This window comes from Poecile atricapillus, chromosome 1 (assembly GCF_030490865.1).
Source record: "Poecile atricapillus isolate bPoeAtr1 chromosome 1, bPoeAtr1.hap1, whole genome shotgun sequence".
Classification (NCBI taxonomy): Eukaryota; Metazoa; Chordata; class Aves; order Passeriformes; family Paridae; genus Poecile; species Poecile atricapillus.
In genome coordinates, this window is record NC_081249.1 from 154,432,162 (window position 1) to 154,448,177 (window position 16,016).

Below are 16,016 nucleotides of genomic sequence, written 5' to 3' on the forward strand. Positions count from 1 at the left end.
TAATTAATAACAGCAAACTCTTTGCTGTTACAGTAAACAAAAAAAAACATTAAGCATCAGCATTTCATTTGCTCTGAATTCAAGAGCAAAGAGAAATTGGCTACTCTAGACACCACTTAGCTTCTGGCAAATACTGATGTTTTCTATGCAACCCGTACAGAAAGTCCAAAAAGACTTATCTCACTAATGATCATTTCAGTCTTGACTTTTGGGGTGTTGGGTTGTTGAGGGTGGCTTGTTTGACAATAAGGGTTTTTTGTTTGGTTTGGTTGGTTAGGTTTTTTTAACCTGAACAGGCTAAAAAAACAAAAAAACATTAAAAAAAAAAAATCAAGCTTTTTACAACGCTTTAATTGAACTCTGGTGAGATTGCTCTAATTTAGTTTCTGATCTTTCAGAAACATGAGTTACCATTTACAGTTTCTATTAATATAAAAAGTATAAACCAAAATAATTCCTACATGAAGGATAATATAATGCATGACTATTTTTATCACAGAATTTTTAAGATGCCCCATTCCTATTTCTAGTTTTTGTAGTGTATAGTATCCAACATTCATGAAATGTTAAGTATGCTGTTGAAGTATTTTACCATGTTTTTCAAAGGTGGTCTCTTTTCTCTACCCTCAAAACAAAACTACTTCTGATCCACAGCCACTATCTGTCTACATCAATAACTGGAATGCTTTCTTTGAGTATCTTATTTATATTTTCATTGCAAGTTGCAAAAGACTTCGCCCCCATCTCCAGTATCACAACATGAATGTAAGGATACATTAAAAAAAATCTCCCCGTCAAAAAAAGAAAACATTCAGTATTTTAAAATATTTTAAAATGCTAAAAGCAAACACCACATTTCTAAATAAGGAAGCACAGAGTCACTGAATTGCTAAGGTTGGAAGAGACCTCAAAGACTCAGTTCAGATGTTAGCCCAGCACTGCCACGTTCACTGCTAAACCATGGTCCTAGATGCCACTTCTACACGACTACTGAACACTTTCAGGGATGGTGATTCCACTTCCCTGAGCTGTTCCAGTGCTTGGCCACCCTTTCAATGAAGAAATGTTTCCTAGTATCTAACCTAAACCTCCTCTGTCACTTCCTACCTGCGAAAAGAGGCTGCCCCCCACCTCACTACAACCTCATTTCAGATAGTTGTAGAGGGCAATAATATCTTTTTTTCTAGCTTGGGTAATTTCACTTCTTCTAACTTGCCTACCCCATGAAATGCAGGTCTCTCTTTAAAATACTAACACCATCAGTGAACAAAATAGCTACCAAGTAACAACTTTGATGGGAGCGTGCTCAAAACAAGCAGGTTTACAACTTACCTTGCTAATGCCTTGCTCCTACTTATAATCTGAGAACATGCAAAAGTTAAAGCATGTGCATAATGTCATTTAAAACACTGTTAACTACAAACTTCCTCACATTTAATATGCCTGAACAGTTCACCTAATCTAAGCCTCAATGACCCTACTATCTCTAGAAAACACACTCAATGTTAGATCATATTATCTTATGCAGCTTGACAGAATCAAGAATCTGCTAACATTTCACTGTACTGTAGTTCTTTTTCCTTTGTATTATGTTCTTAGCTCCTATGCTCAGATACTTCACCATATGCACAAACTGCCCTTCCTGAGGAAAATGTCAAAGTAATAGAAGTATGCAAAATCTACACAGATCAGAAAGCCTAAGTAAGTACCTGACATTAGCTACTATTGCTAGACTTGCATCCTCTTGGTCTAAACCATACTCTCTCCCTAAACATCAACATCAATTTCAATTTTCTTTCCATTTGATGGGTACCTGTGATCTGACATCATAGGGCAATGTTAACACTTCAGCTGACAGAAATTCTGTGAGTCCTTCATGGGTTCTACAGGTACACACAAGGTCAAGGCTACACTAAGTACTTTTCTCCATTAGGCCAACACAATCCAAACTCAAGTGTAACGAAAGCCAAATAAACAAAAAAATCCTCAACTAAAAATAAAAACAGCTTACTTACTTGCAGTACTCACAACATTTCTTCCCAAAGTATTAGTATTGTTATCGCTGCTACTCCGGCTTAAATTCATGTTGTTTGTGGCGTTGGTACGTGCTATGTTTGCCACTCTTCGTACAAAGGACTCCAGGCTAGAAGTTTCCCGAGATGATAAGTTCGGTACACTTGCACTGGAGCTCATGGGTGCCCCAGCAGCCAACAAAGAACTGACTGAAAGTCTATTACTCGCTGAAGAGCTTAAGGGTCGTTGGGAAGCTGCTTCTTTATTAGTCAGTTCAGAGACTGAACTCACATCAGGGGAGCTTACGCTAACAATTCCCATGGATATAGCACTGGACTCCCCAGGAGTACGTATTGAGTTCTCAGGACCTAACTTCCTCTCTGCATTTTCGTTTCCCATGTCCGCTGTTAAGGTGCTGGTGCTCGCACTGGAGGATGACCCTATGTCAGCCTGAGGCACACTATCAGCGGAAGACAGAACAACAATTGGTTCATGGACGTCAGTGCCTGAAACTATATTTTGTTCCAATACACTTTCTGATCTCCGCTCCATTTTGGTCGAACCCAAGCTGATGTCGCTGCTACTTGCCACGCTACACACAGAACTGCTGCTTCCTTTTCTACTTGAGGAGCCTGCAGCAGCAGTCGTCTTGTCTGGACAGTTGTTTTTCACCAAGCTGCTCCATGACTGCGTTGTGCCTGAAACAGTGGATGAAACAGGTTTGGGTGATGCCGCTGAATCAGGGTCGTACCCTGGTGCAAGCTTGAGGTCAAACTTTCCTTCTGCGCCCATACGGTAAGAGTTAGAGCCACCAGCATCCCAGGTGACATCAATCCAGCCTGGAAAGGGACAGGAGTGTGTGAGATCCAGCAGAAAGCAGACAGGAGGCGTGTCAGACAGTAGCTCCACAATGTGGGATCAGCTTCTCACAAGGGCTGTATGTCTGAATTAATTAAATCACTAAGTAACCCTTAACGCCAATTAAAAAGGAAGTGTTTAAATCTAAACCTTAGTACTTCATAACGTTGTCAATTTAGAGGCTGCTCTTGCCACCTTAATCTTCAGGGTCACAGAATCCAGCCAAAAATAAAGTTTCCTTCAGGAAGGAACCTGACCTACCAGCATCTCTCAAAATTTTATTAGCATCTATCAAAACTGTATTATTTAATAACAAAAATGTATATTAAAACATATCATAACTTTACTAGAATCTGTCAAGAAGCTGTAATTACTACCAGGACATTCAATAACATTTTACTTTGTCGGATGCTTGTGGATAAGCATGTTACCCAACAGAAGACATGTCATGAAACTGCTTTGCTTGAGACCACTTAAATTAAAAGAACTAATTTAGTGATACACAGCTTTTTGGTTCAGTAATTTACACACACTTGAACATTCCTCATTCACAAAAAAATCTTATGGCAATCAAGTAAAATTTCAGGGTTGCAAAGAGAATATGTTTCATAGGAAAAAACTATGCTGGGATGAGAACAAGACTCCAAAGAGATGATACTCTTCTTTATTATTTTGAGTAGCAAAAATTTTTAACAGCTAAATATAATAAGTCTGCAATAATGAGGGTAACATATAAAATTTAGCTAACTAGGACAGAAATGGGGGCAAAATGATTTATTTTTACTTGTCTAAATATGTACCACAATCTAAGAGTCACCTAAAAAATTTCTTCTAATATTTCTCACTGTACCTTAACTGCAACAAATGTTGGTGTAACTACATTAACTGATACACATTCCATACAAAAATGAAATCTCTAAAGTTTAGTAATCTTCTGCAATCTCAGACAAAATCAAAACAAGTATCTGGTCCAGATACACACTTATTTTTCTTTATTAAAACAGAGAAGAGCTAATATCAAGTAAAGTATTCTTCTTATTACTGTCATGTGCACCTTCAGCTTTTAACCACCAAAAAATTACCACTCCTAGACTGAAACAGATGATCACAGGCAATCTGCTATTTACAAATATCACTCTGGAGGAAAAGTAGTTAAAATGGATCAAGTTTCAGATATGGTAAGTAGATATCTCATTCCCAAATGACTAAGTTTAAATCATGTTATTTTTGTATGATTTTATTCCTTTTTCACAGCTATAGTTGAGTAGCTTCATGTCACTAAACCTCTGAAGGGTAAACTTCTGAAGCAAATCTGATTTTTTTTCTTCTATGATTTGCCTTTTTTATAAAATACAACAAAAAAGCTCCATACTGTAGTTCAACAGTATATTTTTCCCCCTTTATGAATATCTGATCCAGATATTTTTTTCAAAGCATAACTAAATAACTGGTTTTGTTTTGTATAGTTCCTCTCCCTAAAATATTAATTACAAGCGTTTTAAATCTAAACAAGTTTTAAGTACATATTATGTACTCAAAGTTGTACTGCTCCATCATTACAGGCCTAAAACAACTCAATATTTATCTATGCTTTTGAACAACAACCAAAAAAGTAAAATAGATACTATTTTCAGAATTCTATATGAAAGAAAACTGTGACAGGAATGAGATGGTTTGGCATCACCATTTGATATTACTCACCAATCATACCTAAAGTCCTCGAAGTTATTAAGTAGCTATGGATACTGTTGCATCTGATATGAAAAATATATGGATGATGGAAGACTTCCCCACAAGCTGTACTGAACAGCTTAAATGAAGTTCAGTTTCTAAACATTTTAAAGGATTGTACTTTGGAGATTTCTCCATGTTCAAGAACTGACAACTCAAACTAGAAGAAACTTTCAAGTCTAGCTAAAAATGAACCTAAAAGTGGCTGAAGGCACTTCAGAAACAAGGCAAACCTTGGATACCTCAGAAGAGGGGGAAGAGAAGGGAAATGGTGGAAAGCATATTCAGATGACAAGATCACCACCTCTCCTGGAGCCTCTTCAATAATTTAACTTCCTGAGTACTGTCTTCCCTGCCTGTAGCAGGTCTTTATTTTGCTCCATTAGTTAATAAATTTTCATGCCTTAACTGAAAAAAACAAAACTTGATCCCAAAGAAGCTAGCAAGATAGGAAAGGTATAGGATATAACAAAAGTCAAGAAAAATATTGCAAATGCTCAGCTAGAAGAAATGAGGAAGGTAATTATAGATTTTGCAGGCCCAAAGCTTATTTTATCAGTTTGCATCACTCACCTTCATATAGTTTTTAACAGATGTCTAAATAACAGTTTCATATTTGAGTAACAGTTTAATATTTTAATTAACGAAAGCTGTATAAAAGTTTCATTTACAGCAAGAATTTTTTTCATGCGCTCAAATGGAATTTCACAAGTGGACCCCAACAGCTGTAGTATTTTAGGCTCCTTCTCTCCAAAGTACTTAAACTTTTATCAACTTTATCAAGGCATTACAAAGGCAGTACTTTAATGCTACCCATTCTGCATGATGTAATCATGCAACAGACATTTATAAATTCAGGCTATTCATGCTCACCATTATGCAGTTCTCCCGTAACAGTGCCTTCACCCTGCGGGCTTCCATCCTGATCTCTCCATTTCCAATCAATTCCTCTGATCACACGAGCTCCTGGAACCATGTACTTTAACACCTGAGAACGGACCAGACGTCGTTGCCTTCTCAGATTTGCTTCAGCTTCTTTAGCAGCTTTTCCTACAAGAAATGTGAATTGAAAAGACTTTAAAATATTGAATGGGGGGAATAATTTTGAGCTTATTTCTAAGCAAGTTCAACTGCAAAAGTTAACCTCCTTTTAAACACTGATTTTTATATTGTATGCTCATCAGAATTTTAAAAGTGCAAATAGAATATATGTGTTCTTTTTCTTACCCAGCTGATCTTCACATACTCCATTCACTGTGCCATAAAGTTCAAATCCAGACAGGGAGAGGTAGTGTGTTTGTCCACTGGCATTCTTTCCCATCTGTTTTATTCTGACATGTCTCCAACCTTGTTTCTCATCCTTTGGAGGATCTAAAGGCCATGTTGCTGTAGATCTTTAAGTTTATTAGAAAGCGGTGATGGTAGGTAACAGGAAAAAAAAAAAGCAAAACCAAGAAACCTTAGTACCAAAGCAAACAAAACCATAACGCCAATCACATATGCATGTTACAAGATATATAAACCTATTAACACCAGGGCAAACTTCGGATGAGTGTTGGTGTTACGACTTTGTCAAAAAACAAAATGCAAAATTTACAATGATGGAAAAGCACAAATACCATTATGTAAATCACACAGAGAACCTATCACTTCTTCTCCAGCCCATCCTTGACAATTTGTATCACTTACCTCTTTAGATAGATACATTATTACAACCACAGTACACATTAATTTAGTCTACAGTCAAATACATTTTTAAAGGCTCTCAGTTTTATGAATAGTGATAAAGTACACTGACATACCCTGGTTCATTGAGACTACAGTCATCAACATGAGTATACAATGTAGTCCAGTTCTGTCCATCCTTAGATACCTGGAAAACCCAATTTCTGAGAGCAGATCGTCCATAACCTCGAGCATGGCGTAATGTGTAGGCTGATGGTATAACCCAAAGGCCAAGATCTATGGCAAACCAAGCATTCTTATCATCATTAGTGTGACAATTGAGAGCTGAACTGTCACGACTCAGGATGTCTTCCAAACGACCATAAGGCAGATTTCTTCCTTCTGAGGATGTAACCACTACTAATCCATAGGCTGCTGGATTTACCCACTCATATGCAGTTCTGTATTTAAAATGAGAAATATACAGTTCAATTATTACTTAAATTTAAAAAAAAATGGTTTCAGCAACATTTGACATTTTTAAATTGAATTCAATATATTTTGAACATATCTGAATATAATTTAAGATAATTAGATAACTTTAGATATGTTCCAAACAACACTTCGTTTGCATTTTTTACAACACTGTAGCGAAGGTTAAAAAAAACCAAACCAAACCAACAAAATCAAACAGAACCATGGCAAGCAAAAACAAAGACCCAAACATCCCAACTCCTTCATCTTCTTAGGGAAGCATAGAAACAAATTCTCAACACAAGTGATTCATACTTTTCCATTATTCAAGCAGATCTAAAAGAAATATTATTCTATTGATTAAAAGATACCTTCCACTTTTAAGAAAATAACAGATTTAATTTCATTATTAATTCTTTGTCCCCATCCTGCCTCATGGATTATAGTTTATTGTGTCTGACTTTAAAATACCTAGCTTTGAAAAACTCACTTTGCATTTGTTCCAATCCAGTAAATAATTCCATTTTCATCAAAATCATGTTGATGCCTGAACACAAATGTCTGGCCTTCTCGCAGTTTTCGTACAAAAACAAATGAAGCCCTATCAAAGTCGTACCATTGCTTTGCTACCTACATATGAAAGAAAAGAAACCAAATATTAAAGAAGCAGAATATAACTATTCCCTGTGAACTCCATGTGTGGTATGCAGCTCACCATTTTCAGGAGATACTGTTCTAGAGATTCAACAGTTGCCAATGGCTCCATCTTAAGCATTCTACCAGTTCGATCTATTAAAGATGTCTCCCCCGAGGCACGTTCCAAACGAAACCTCAAGCGCCTTGTCAGTATCTGAAAGAACAGCTAAACATTAATATGGGCTTTTCTCTTTAGGTTTTGGAATTTTAATAAAAACAGTGTATTTCACTACAATTGTTTTAGTGGCCTACCAAGTATCTTTGTTGCTCTAACTTAAGCACTATATCCTAATGAAATGCTTTAAAAAGTAATTTCCTAGTACTACCTTTTTTCAATTAAGCAAACAATTCTTTACTATGACAATGTGTAAGTTAATTACACACTCAGCTGACATTTTCTCACTTTTTCTATGTTTTCATAGCTTTCATTTGTTGACTAGCAAATACAATAATATAGAAACGGAAAATTATTTTCAAAAGTATTGAACAGCAACAGTGGTTTTGCAAATTTTTAAACTATTTCCTAGACATTTAACATGAAAACAGAAATATTTATACTTCCCTACCAATGTTGCAAAATCCTGAACTGTGCTTTCAAATAGAAAAAATTAAGACTCCACACAAACTGGGAAAAAACAAGTAATATTTATAGCCAAACTGCCAAGTTTCCTGTATAAGAAGCATCTGAGCTGGGAGGCATCTCGCATTACCAACTGAACACAGAGCCATAGACGGGACCCTTTAAAGCCTATCCCTTTGTTCTTACTAATAATTGTCTTGGAATCGAAGTAACATGGCCTTTAACTAGAGGGCATGTTCCTATATAAAGACAACAATATCAAAAGACAGAAGAAAGAACAAAACTCTTCAAGCAACATTTACTTCCCAGTGTTGAAGTGACAGTAGAGGAACAGCCATGCATTTAAGTGTTAGAGGAAATAGATACCAAAATTTGGTTGTTTTTCCCTAATTCTAGCCACATCTACAAGAATGTGAATCTTGCAGCAAGGTGTGCAACATACAACCTTCAGTTGTGCACCACTCAGTGTGATATGCTGTTTTCATTGTGTATTTACCTGGAGATTATACGTAGACCCTGGTGTATCATACAAGTGGAGAGGTAGACGTTCAATAGATTCTAACACTGCTATCAATTTCCGAATCAAGGCAACGGCTGGACGACTGTGAAAGAGAACAGTTACTATGTGACCTTAAAACAGAAGAAAATTCTACAGTATCTCAGAAAGGGATCCAGCTGAGGAAAGTATCTCAGCAGGCTATTTCTACTGACTGTAGCTGTTCTAGTCACATGGTTACAGCACATTATTCTACAGGTTGACTCTTAGAAATAAAAATTTTCAATTGCTACTTTGTCTTTAAATTTTTTTAAACATACCATACTGCTTCACAATTTCAAAGGGTATTTTCTTGGTTTGGTATTACTTTTACCTTTCATCATCCTCATTTTCACTGAATGCTGTTTTGAAAACATTTATCCTCTCTACCAGTTGACTACAGTCTTGTTTCACATCCAAATCAACATTCTAAAAGGAAAAAAAAAAGTTACATTTAATATAATTTATTTAGTTTTTATACAGGCAAAAACATCTATGTAGTCTCACTGAAATCCCAATTTAAAGTCTGTACATGAAAAGTTAATCATCAGCCACTAGACCCGAACAGAGTTGATTTATAGATTTTTAAAGGCTCATTCAAACTTAAGTAATATATTGTGACAGCTTATCTCCAAAAGATAGACCAGTAACTGGAGCAAGTCCGCCCAATTTTCACCATGACAAAAAAAGACAGATATATAAAAGACCTTTTAAATTATGGCACATGGCTTAATTTCATTTTTTTAGGAAGTTTTTCTTTAAACACTTATGTCCATAAACTCACATTGTTTAAAACTGTCAGAAGTGATTGAACTAAGCCACTACTGCACATTTCATATGGAGAAATAGTATTCTCATCCTTCAACAGTACAATTAAGTTCTCCAGAGCAGTCTTCATTAAATCTCTCCAAGTATTTTCTCCCTCAATGCACTGAAAGACAAAAAGATGATTATCGTGAAACACAGTAATCTGTCCACTTGCTTCAGTTAAAAAATAACATCCTAGGGATGTACCAAACTAGGTAATACATGCATTAAAACCCTCCACTTTCAGACATGCTATGACTCTTCTTCCCATCATGACAGGCTGGTCTAAACATTAGCTGATTGCACTGATGTCACAATTTAAAATTAAAGGAGATACACATACCTGCCTGTTTGCATGAAGTTCCCATGCAGACTCTAACTGGGTTGCTATGTTCCTCAGTGTTACAACTACTCCTCGAGGCATACTTTCAACTGCTTTAAAATGATCATCATATAAATCTCTTGCCATAGTGCGTACCTACAAATGGATTTTGATAATCAGAAATCAAACCTTCCTGTAATGAGACTGTTACTATACTCCCAGATACTGCAACCCTGGTTTTTTTTTTTTGTTTTTTTTTTTTTTTTCAGTAAGTCCATAACAGGCAGACAAATAGGGAAGAATAAAAACCCATGTGCATCATGAAATAGCAAAGGTTGTGGAAGGAAAAAGGAACAGGAGAAATAAATGGAAATATACAAACTCTTATTGACAGAAATGAAATTTACCATTATGTACTAAGTTAAAGCATAATGGGTAATCAGAAAAGGTATGATTCTCAATCTGTCAATCTTTCTTTTAGAACTGTATCATGGGTCACGTAATCTTTTTAAATGTAAAATTAAGCAGATTTAATATGGTTTCTGAATGCTTTATCAACATTCCTTAAACCAATTCACACAAAATCCCCATACAACCTCTTACAGTATGAATTATTCTTTCTACAATGTATGGTTCACACAAGATACAGATTAAATGAGTTCTTATTAAACAACATCTTTCTTTTGTAAGAAATTTCCCCAAAAATCTTTCCTTTTGATTATCACTCTACATGCTACAATAATACATTACACAAGCTTCAGAACTACACAGTGCAATCTTAGGTATAAGAGAGCACTGCCATTCTTTTATCATCCCACCTATTATCATTCACACACATTAAAATTTCAACTTTTAATTTAGTGTCACATTTCCTAAGATATATGTCCCTTAAATGCTGCAGATACAAGGTACAGAATATATTGGCTGCACTGTTAGAAACTGCAAGACAGTTCCAAGACTAAAGATTAGCCTGAGTCCTTGGCGTAAGAAGATCACAAAATGTACCGTTATTTTGTGGGTTTTCTGTAAAGTGCTTAATACTTGACTTCTTAGTTCCTCTTTTTTCCCCTTCATTTTGAGGAGAAAGAAGAATTTTAAAGTTATCTAAAATGTGGGTGTTTACTCATTTTGCTTCACTACCACAACTCAAAAATGCAGACTGTTCACTTCCAGCACCCTGTCACAATATCCAGTCTGAAATTAGTACCTAGATGGACAGAAGTATTATACGCCTCTGGCACAACTGTGTTGTCACATCTTTTCTTGTAGCATAAAGACAAAAAACAAACCACAAAACTTAAAGAATTACACAAATGCAAGTCAAGAAGATTGGATTTTCCTATTTTTTTTTTTAATGTATTTTCCTTTAAAGGAGCAAAAAGTTTACTAAGACTGTTGGATAATATCACCCAAAGAAGTGTTTTGTTCTGATTTAAGTTTTCCCCTTCAAGTCTCACATAAAACTGTATCTATCTGAAATCAGAAATTTTAATCCTCTAGAAGGAAACTACAATTCTAAATTATATTCTAAATATAAAATTTACAGATGCTCACAAACCTTTTGCTTTGTCTTCTCCAGTTTAGATTTCAGCTTTCTTCCTCTTTTGCCTGTCCAGCCAGTCACAAATTCTGACCCTGCAACATATATTTTAGAAAAGTTGCATTTTCTCACTGCTACGAAGCAACAAATAAAACTGCCTCATATACCCTTGTTCCTACCTGCACATAACACATACCTACATACTTACCCAAGGAAGTTTCAGCTGTAAATGAATGCTTTGTTCCTCTGTTGGATTCAAACACAAAGCCTGGCAGGTCTTCTTTCAGTATTGTAGCTTGCTGACCATCAGAATTGTGAATAGCAATTTCTCCTTCTTTTAAACAGGTCAGTGACCAGTTTCCTACAGTAAGTTTAGTTGGCCCTGGTGTTGACAAAATTGGCTGGCTTGTGGTAGATGGTTTTACTTGGCTTCGAGCTCTCTGCAACTTCTCAAGGAACTCACTCCTACTTTCTATTTAAAAAGAAACAAATTTGTTTTTTTCCAACAACTGCTTCCATCATTATGCAGCTTGTTTGTTTTTTTCAAGAGCAAAACAACTGAGTACATTCAATGCAAAATTAAGTTTGAAATTAAGGGTTTTAAAGTGTCCTGAATATCAGTGTAGTATATTTCTGTACTTCAACATTGATTTATTCTATGATCGCATCAAAGCTGCAATGCAACAATGCAACTCTTTCTGAAAGGTGCAATCCAGACGTATTCGTTCATCATTACAACTATAATAGGAAGATCAAAGAAATTCAGTTTAAATTTTTAGTCTTTGAAAAATGGGTCTCAGAATGGCCAGCAAGAACTATTCTCAAAAGTGAGTTTTCAGTTTTCAGAAATAATTAATCATTAAAAGGCTAAGTACATAACTGTTCAAAAATTCCATTTAAAGTAAAAATGGAAACACCTCATTAAAGATTATTGCTGCTTGCCTTTTGCTGCAATGACAAGCTCTAGGCTTTTTAAATATGCCTCTTTTTTAATAATACAAATTAATGCAAAAATAAATATGCACTTGAGGCATAACATTCTTTATTGCTTAAATTTCTTAGCATACACAGATTTGATCAATTGAGATTTGGTATGCAAGATGAAAATTTTGTTAATTAAATGTTTTCAGGCTTCCATAATTACATTTTAATAAATTTATTATATAGCATGTTGCACTGAAAGTACTAGATTTCTACATGTTTGGGAATAACTTCAGGTTTCCTTGGACAGAATTTTGAGACTCATTTAAAGCTTCAGAATTACCATTAAATTTCAATTTTTGCATTGAATCTTTTTTCTAAAAATTCAAACAAAACAAGTATAGAGTTAATGTGGAGAGGGGTGAGTACAGACCTTCCAAAATGTTCACAGTATATATACTTGACCACCCACCCCAACCTTCCATCATGCAATACACACTAACAGATTTCACTACTCAACCCTCTATATTCTTGCCAGTTGTGAAGTTACTAAAAAGTATACCACGAGATTAATCAGTAATGATTTAGACAGCAGAACATATAGTACAGTTCAGGACTTAAAGATACTATTCTGAGTCTATACTGTACTGTAGTCATTTTAGTTAACAAATATTAATTTTTTTAAGTAAAATGGCTGCTGCACATGCTTAGAGCTCATGGTTAAAGTTCAGGCAAATTACACTGCAACATCAGCAATCTTAGTAGATGTCTATTTGACTACATTTAGCTCTTTTCCCTCATGATATTCATACTAGGTATTTTGTTAAATTTATTCAATATTTTTCAAAAGACTGTTTTGAAGGAACATCTTAAATGCTCAATCTGACTTATTCTCTTTCAAGTTCTCTACACTCCAAATTCATCTAAGGTGTTGCCATTTCATTCATCTTATACAGAAATCGTCTCATCCCCTTGCCCAGACCATTTGGAAGCAAAAGCCAAAATCTTTACCATCCAGGGACTATGAGAATTTAAAAAAAAATCTTCATGAATCTCCTTTAAATTGTACTGTATGATAAACAAGTGTCTCAACACAGATTTGTTTACCTCTTAAGGCATTAGCCTTACTAAAAAGAATGCAAAGACATTTTCTGACCAAAAAAACCCCAATAAATCTCTAAGTGGTTTCCAGCTGCATTATAATCAGAAACATTATATTGCATTTTGTCTTCTTGCCCCAAACTTGATGCATGAAGTCATTAGCACTTCATTTCCATCCTGAATCATAATATGTTCTGTTTTTTCACTCAATGGCTCATTGAAAACATAGTAATATTGCAAAGCATTTGATGTCTGCAGGTTCATAAATGCATGAACTGCTGCAAAAAAAGACGAAACAATAAAAGGAGGGTTGTTTCTGCATCCAGAACAAGATGTGTATTCTGTACAGAAAATCAGAACCACCTGTGCATTGCCAGTGCATAAGGTCTGTTCCCTTATCCTCTCTCCAACAATTAAGACACTGTAATTTGTTTCCCAATCTCAATGAGAAACTTTCCATTACTTTGTCTTCAAACACATGCAAATTCATTCTACTAGCTAGAAGCAAACAACAAATCACCATTTCAACCTGCTTTTCCTGGGATGGCCACTACAAAGTGCTTTTAATGACTGGGGTGAAAAAATTAAGTACGCATGGAGAAGAATCAAAACAAAAAGTTAATACGCTTTTACTGGCAAGATGTTTACTTAACACAATTCACCAAGAAAGTCAAGTTATGGCCACATGCTATCTGATAAAATGCATCACAATTAACTGACCACCTTCCACCTGTTTACATCCTTTACTATTTAGTAAGCCAACTCCTGCAAAACAAAATAGCTCAAATCAAATTATATAAACAAATGTAACGGTCTTAAAACTTCACTTGGACTTGAAATGCAAAAAGTCTACCTGAGCTATCGGATCCTCCTTCAGGGCTCCCACTGGAATACATTGTGGCCAGCTTCCCATCCAAGATAAATCTGAACCATCCATTACTACCATTAGATAGCTCCAGGGCTGCAGCATCACTCCAGATATACAGGCAGTCCCTTCCTCTAATGATTGACCAGTCTCTCCAGTGGTATGGTTTACCCTGCTGCAGTTCTTTAGCATCCTCCTGTGGTTCATCCTCCTGTAACAACATTGTATTAAGCAAAACAAAAACCAAAAAAATCTCCATTCCATTAAAAAACAAGAGAAAAAAAAAAAAAACAAACAAAAAAACCCCAACACACAAAACCCAGACATTTTTAAAAGGAGGAGATGCTCTCTCTTTAGGACCAAAAGTATAGGAACTATACTACTTCTGCCAGTAAAACATATCCTTGAAAGTATCCTTTACTAGAATAAGATACTTCTTAAACATTTCCTTTTACATACAGCTTTATCTACTCAACAATAACAACAGTCTACTGCCTATAATATCCACTTCTGTTCAAAACTTGAATTGCAAGATAAGAATCACAAAATTATTTAGGTTGGAAGAAACCTCTGAAAGCCATCTAGTCCAAACCTCTTCTCAGGCAGGGCCACATATGATTGGTTATCTAGGACGATGTCCATATGACTTTTAATATCTAATCACTAAAAAAACAAAATCAGTGCCTCCCCCAAGAAACCCCAAACCTCACAGTAAAAAAGTTTAACTACATACTTAAGATTTTAGCTATAAATATAATTGAATTGGTAACAGAAGTCTGTTATTCATTCAGTTCATCTGACTGGCAATAAGACTTGAAAATTGATAAATAACTTCAATATGCACTTAAGGTTTTCATTAAGCAGAAAATTATTTTCTTTTTTATATATTTAATAATAACATTTAAAACATTTGGAATTATTTAATCCATGAACATCAAAAGAGATACACTTCTGACACAAATACTTCAGGAAGGATTAATTCTGTTTACCAGCCATTTTCCAAACAATTGACAAAATCAAGCACCAAACAACTTAGCCACAAGGAAGTATGAATAGGAAAGCTAAGCAGATAATAATATGCTAACAGAAAATGAAGGTAGAGAAGAAAACTACTAAAACAAGTGGTATAAAATAAGTATTAATTTAATATCTTAACTCCCTTGCCATTTTTGTAACAATGAACATTTTACTAGAAGTGTCAATTTTACACTAATAAATAAAGCAAATCAATTCCAGACACTTACCTTCTCAGGTTTAGATTCCTCTTCATTTTCATCATCAGATGATGGCCCCGCCAAAGTTGACACTTTACTAATTACACCAAGTCTAGCCAGTTGGTCTAGAAAAAGATCACCACCTTTATCCACTAAATCCCTTATGATTTGCAAGGCTAACAAATGGCCATCATCATCATCCTGTAATACATTGGGATGAAAAGAAAATAACAAAGGAGATCTTGTTACTTTACACACTGAACTGCACGAGTGGTCACAGATGGACACTGTGAAAGTTTTAGGGTTAGTTATCAACAAATACATGGAATCAATGAGTATAACTTCCTTTTTTGTACTGGTTTCATAAAGGATAACATTTTCGTTCTGCCTACCTCCTGATCAAGCACTGTAGCTGTTATCTCAACCAGTATTGTGGGCAGGTTGTGGCCAGCATCAGAGTCACAAACCTCTTTCAGCAGCGCCTCAGAACAAAAATGTATCATTTTTCTAATGAGCGCAAGACTTGCTTTCCTTTAAAAGATTGTAGGAAAAAGAAAGGTTCATACAGTGATAAAGTAAGCAATAATCAAAGCAACAAAAAGGTTCAAGATAAGACTTCTTTTGTACTCTATTTATGCATGGTTTCAAAACACATAAAATTTAATCTGTTTCAGTTCTTGTTACTGGTACAAAA

General features: G+C 35.2%; 1 protein-coding gene across 10 annotated transcripts in view; it reads right to left on the reverse strand.

Annotated features, from left to right (window-relative positions):
* HECTD1 (HECT domain E3 ubiquitin protein ligase 1) overlaps positions 1-16,016 on the reverse strand; it is a 61,175-nt gene that overhangs the window by 19,742 nt on the left and 25,417 nt on the right. For 4 of the 10 annotated variants that reach the window (XM_058837608.1, XM_058837665.1, XM_058837641.1 and 1 more), the window contains exons 11-26: positions 15,715-15,853; positions 15,353-15,523; positions 14,097-14,319; positions 13,964-14,008; positions 11,418-11,693; positions 11,240-11,316; positions 9,703-9,837; positions 9,337-9,483; positions 8,887-8,981; positions 8,514-8,619; positions 7,457-7,591; positions 7,232-7,371; positions 6,405-6,728; positions 5,830-5,996; positions 5,476-5,652; positions 2,016-2,852 (exon numbers count right to left, since the gene is read on the reverse strand). In XM_058837608.1, the coding sequence (XP_058693591.1) occupies positions 2,016-2,852; positions 5,476-5,652; positions 5,830-5,996; positions 6,405-6,728; positions 7,232-7,371; positions 7,457-7,591; positions 8,514-8,619; positions 8,887-8,981; positions 9,337-9,483; positions 9,703-9,837; positions 11,240-11,316; positions 11,418-11,693; positions 13,964-14,008; positions 14,097-14,319; positions 15,353-15,523; positions 15,715-15,853 (3,194 nt within the window). The remainder of the gene's footprint in view (positions 1-2,015; positions 2,853-5,475; positions 5,653-5,829; positions 5,997-6,404; positions 6,729-7,231; positions 7,372-7,456; positions 7,592-8,513; positions 8,620-8,886; positions 8,982-9,336; positions 9,484-9,702; positions 9,838-11,239; positions 11,317-11,417; positions 11,694-13,963; positions 14,009-14,096; positions 14,320-15,352; positions 15,524-15,714; positions 15,854-16,016) is intronic. The other 6 variants (XM_058837660.1, XM_058837650.1, XM_058837624.1 and 3 more) reach the window with 4 other exon arrangements.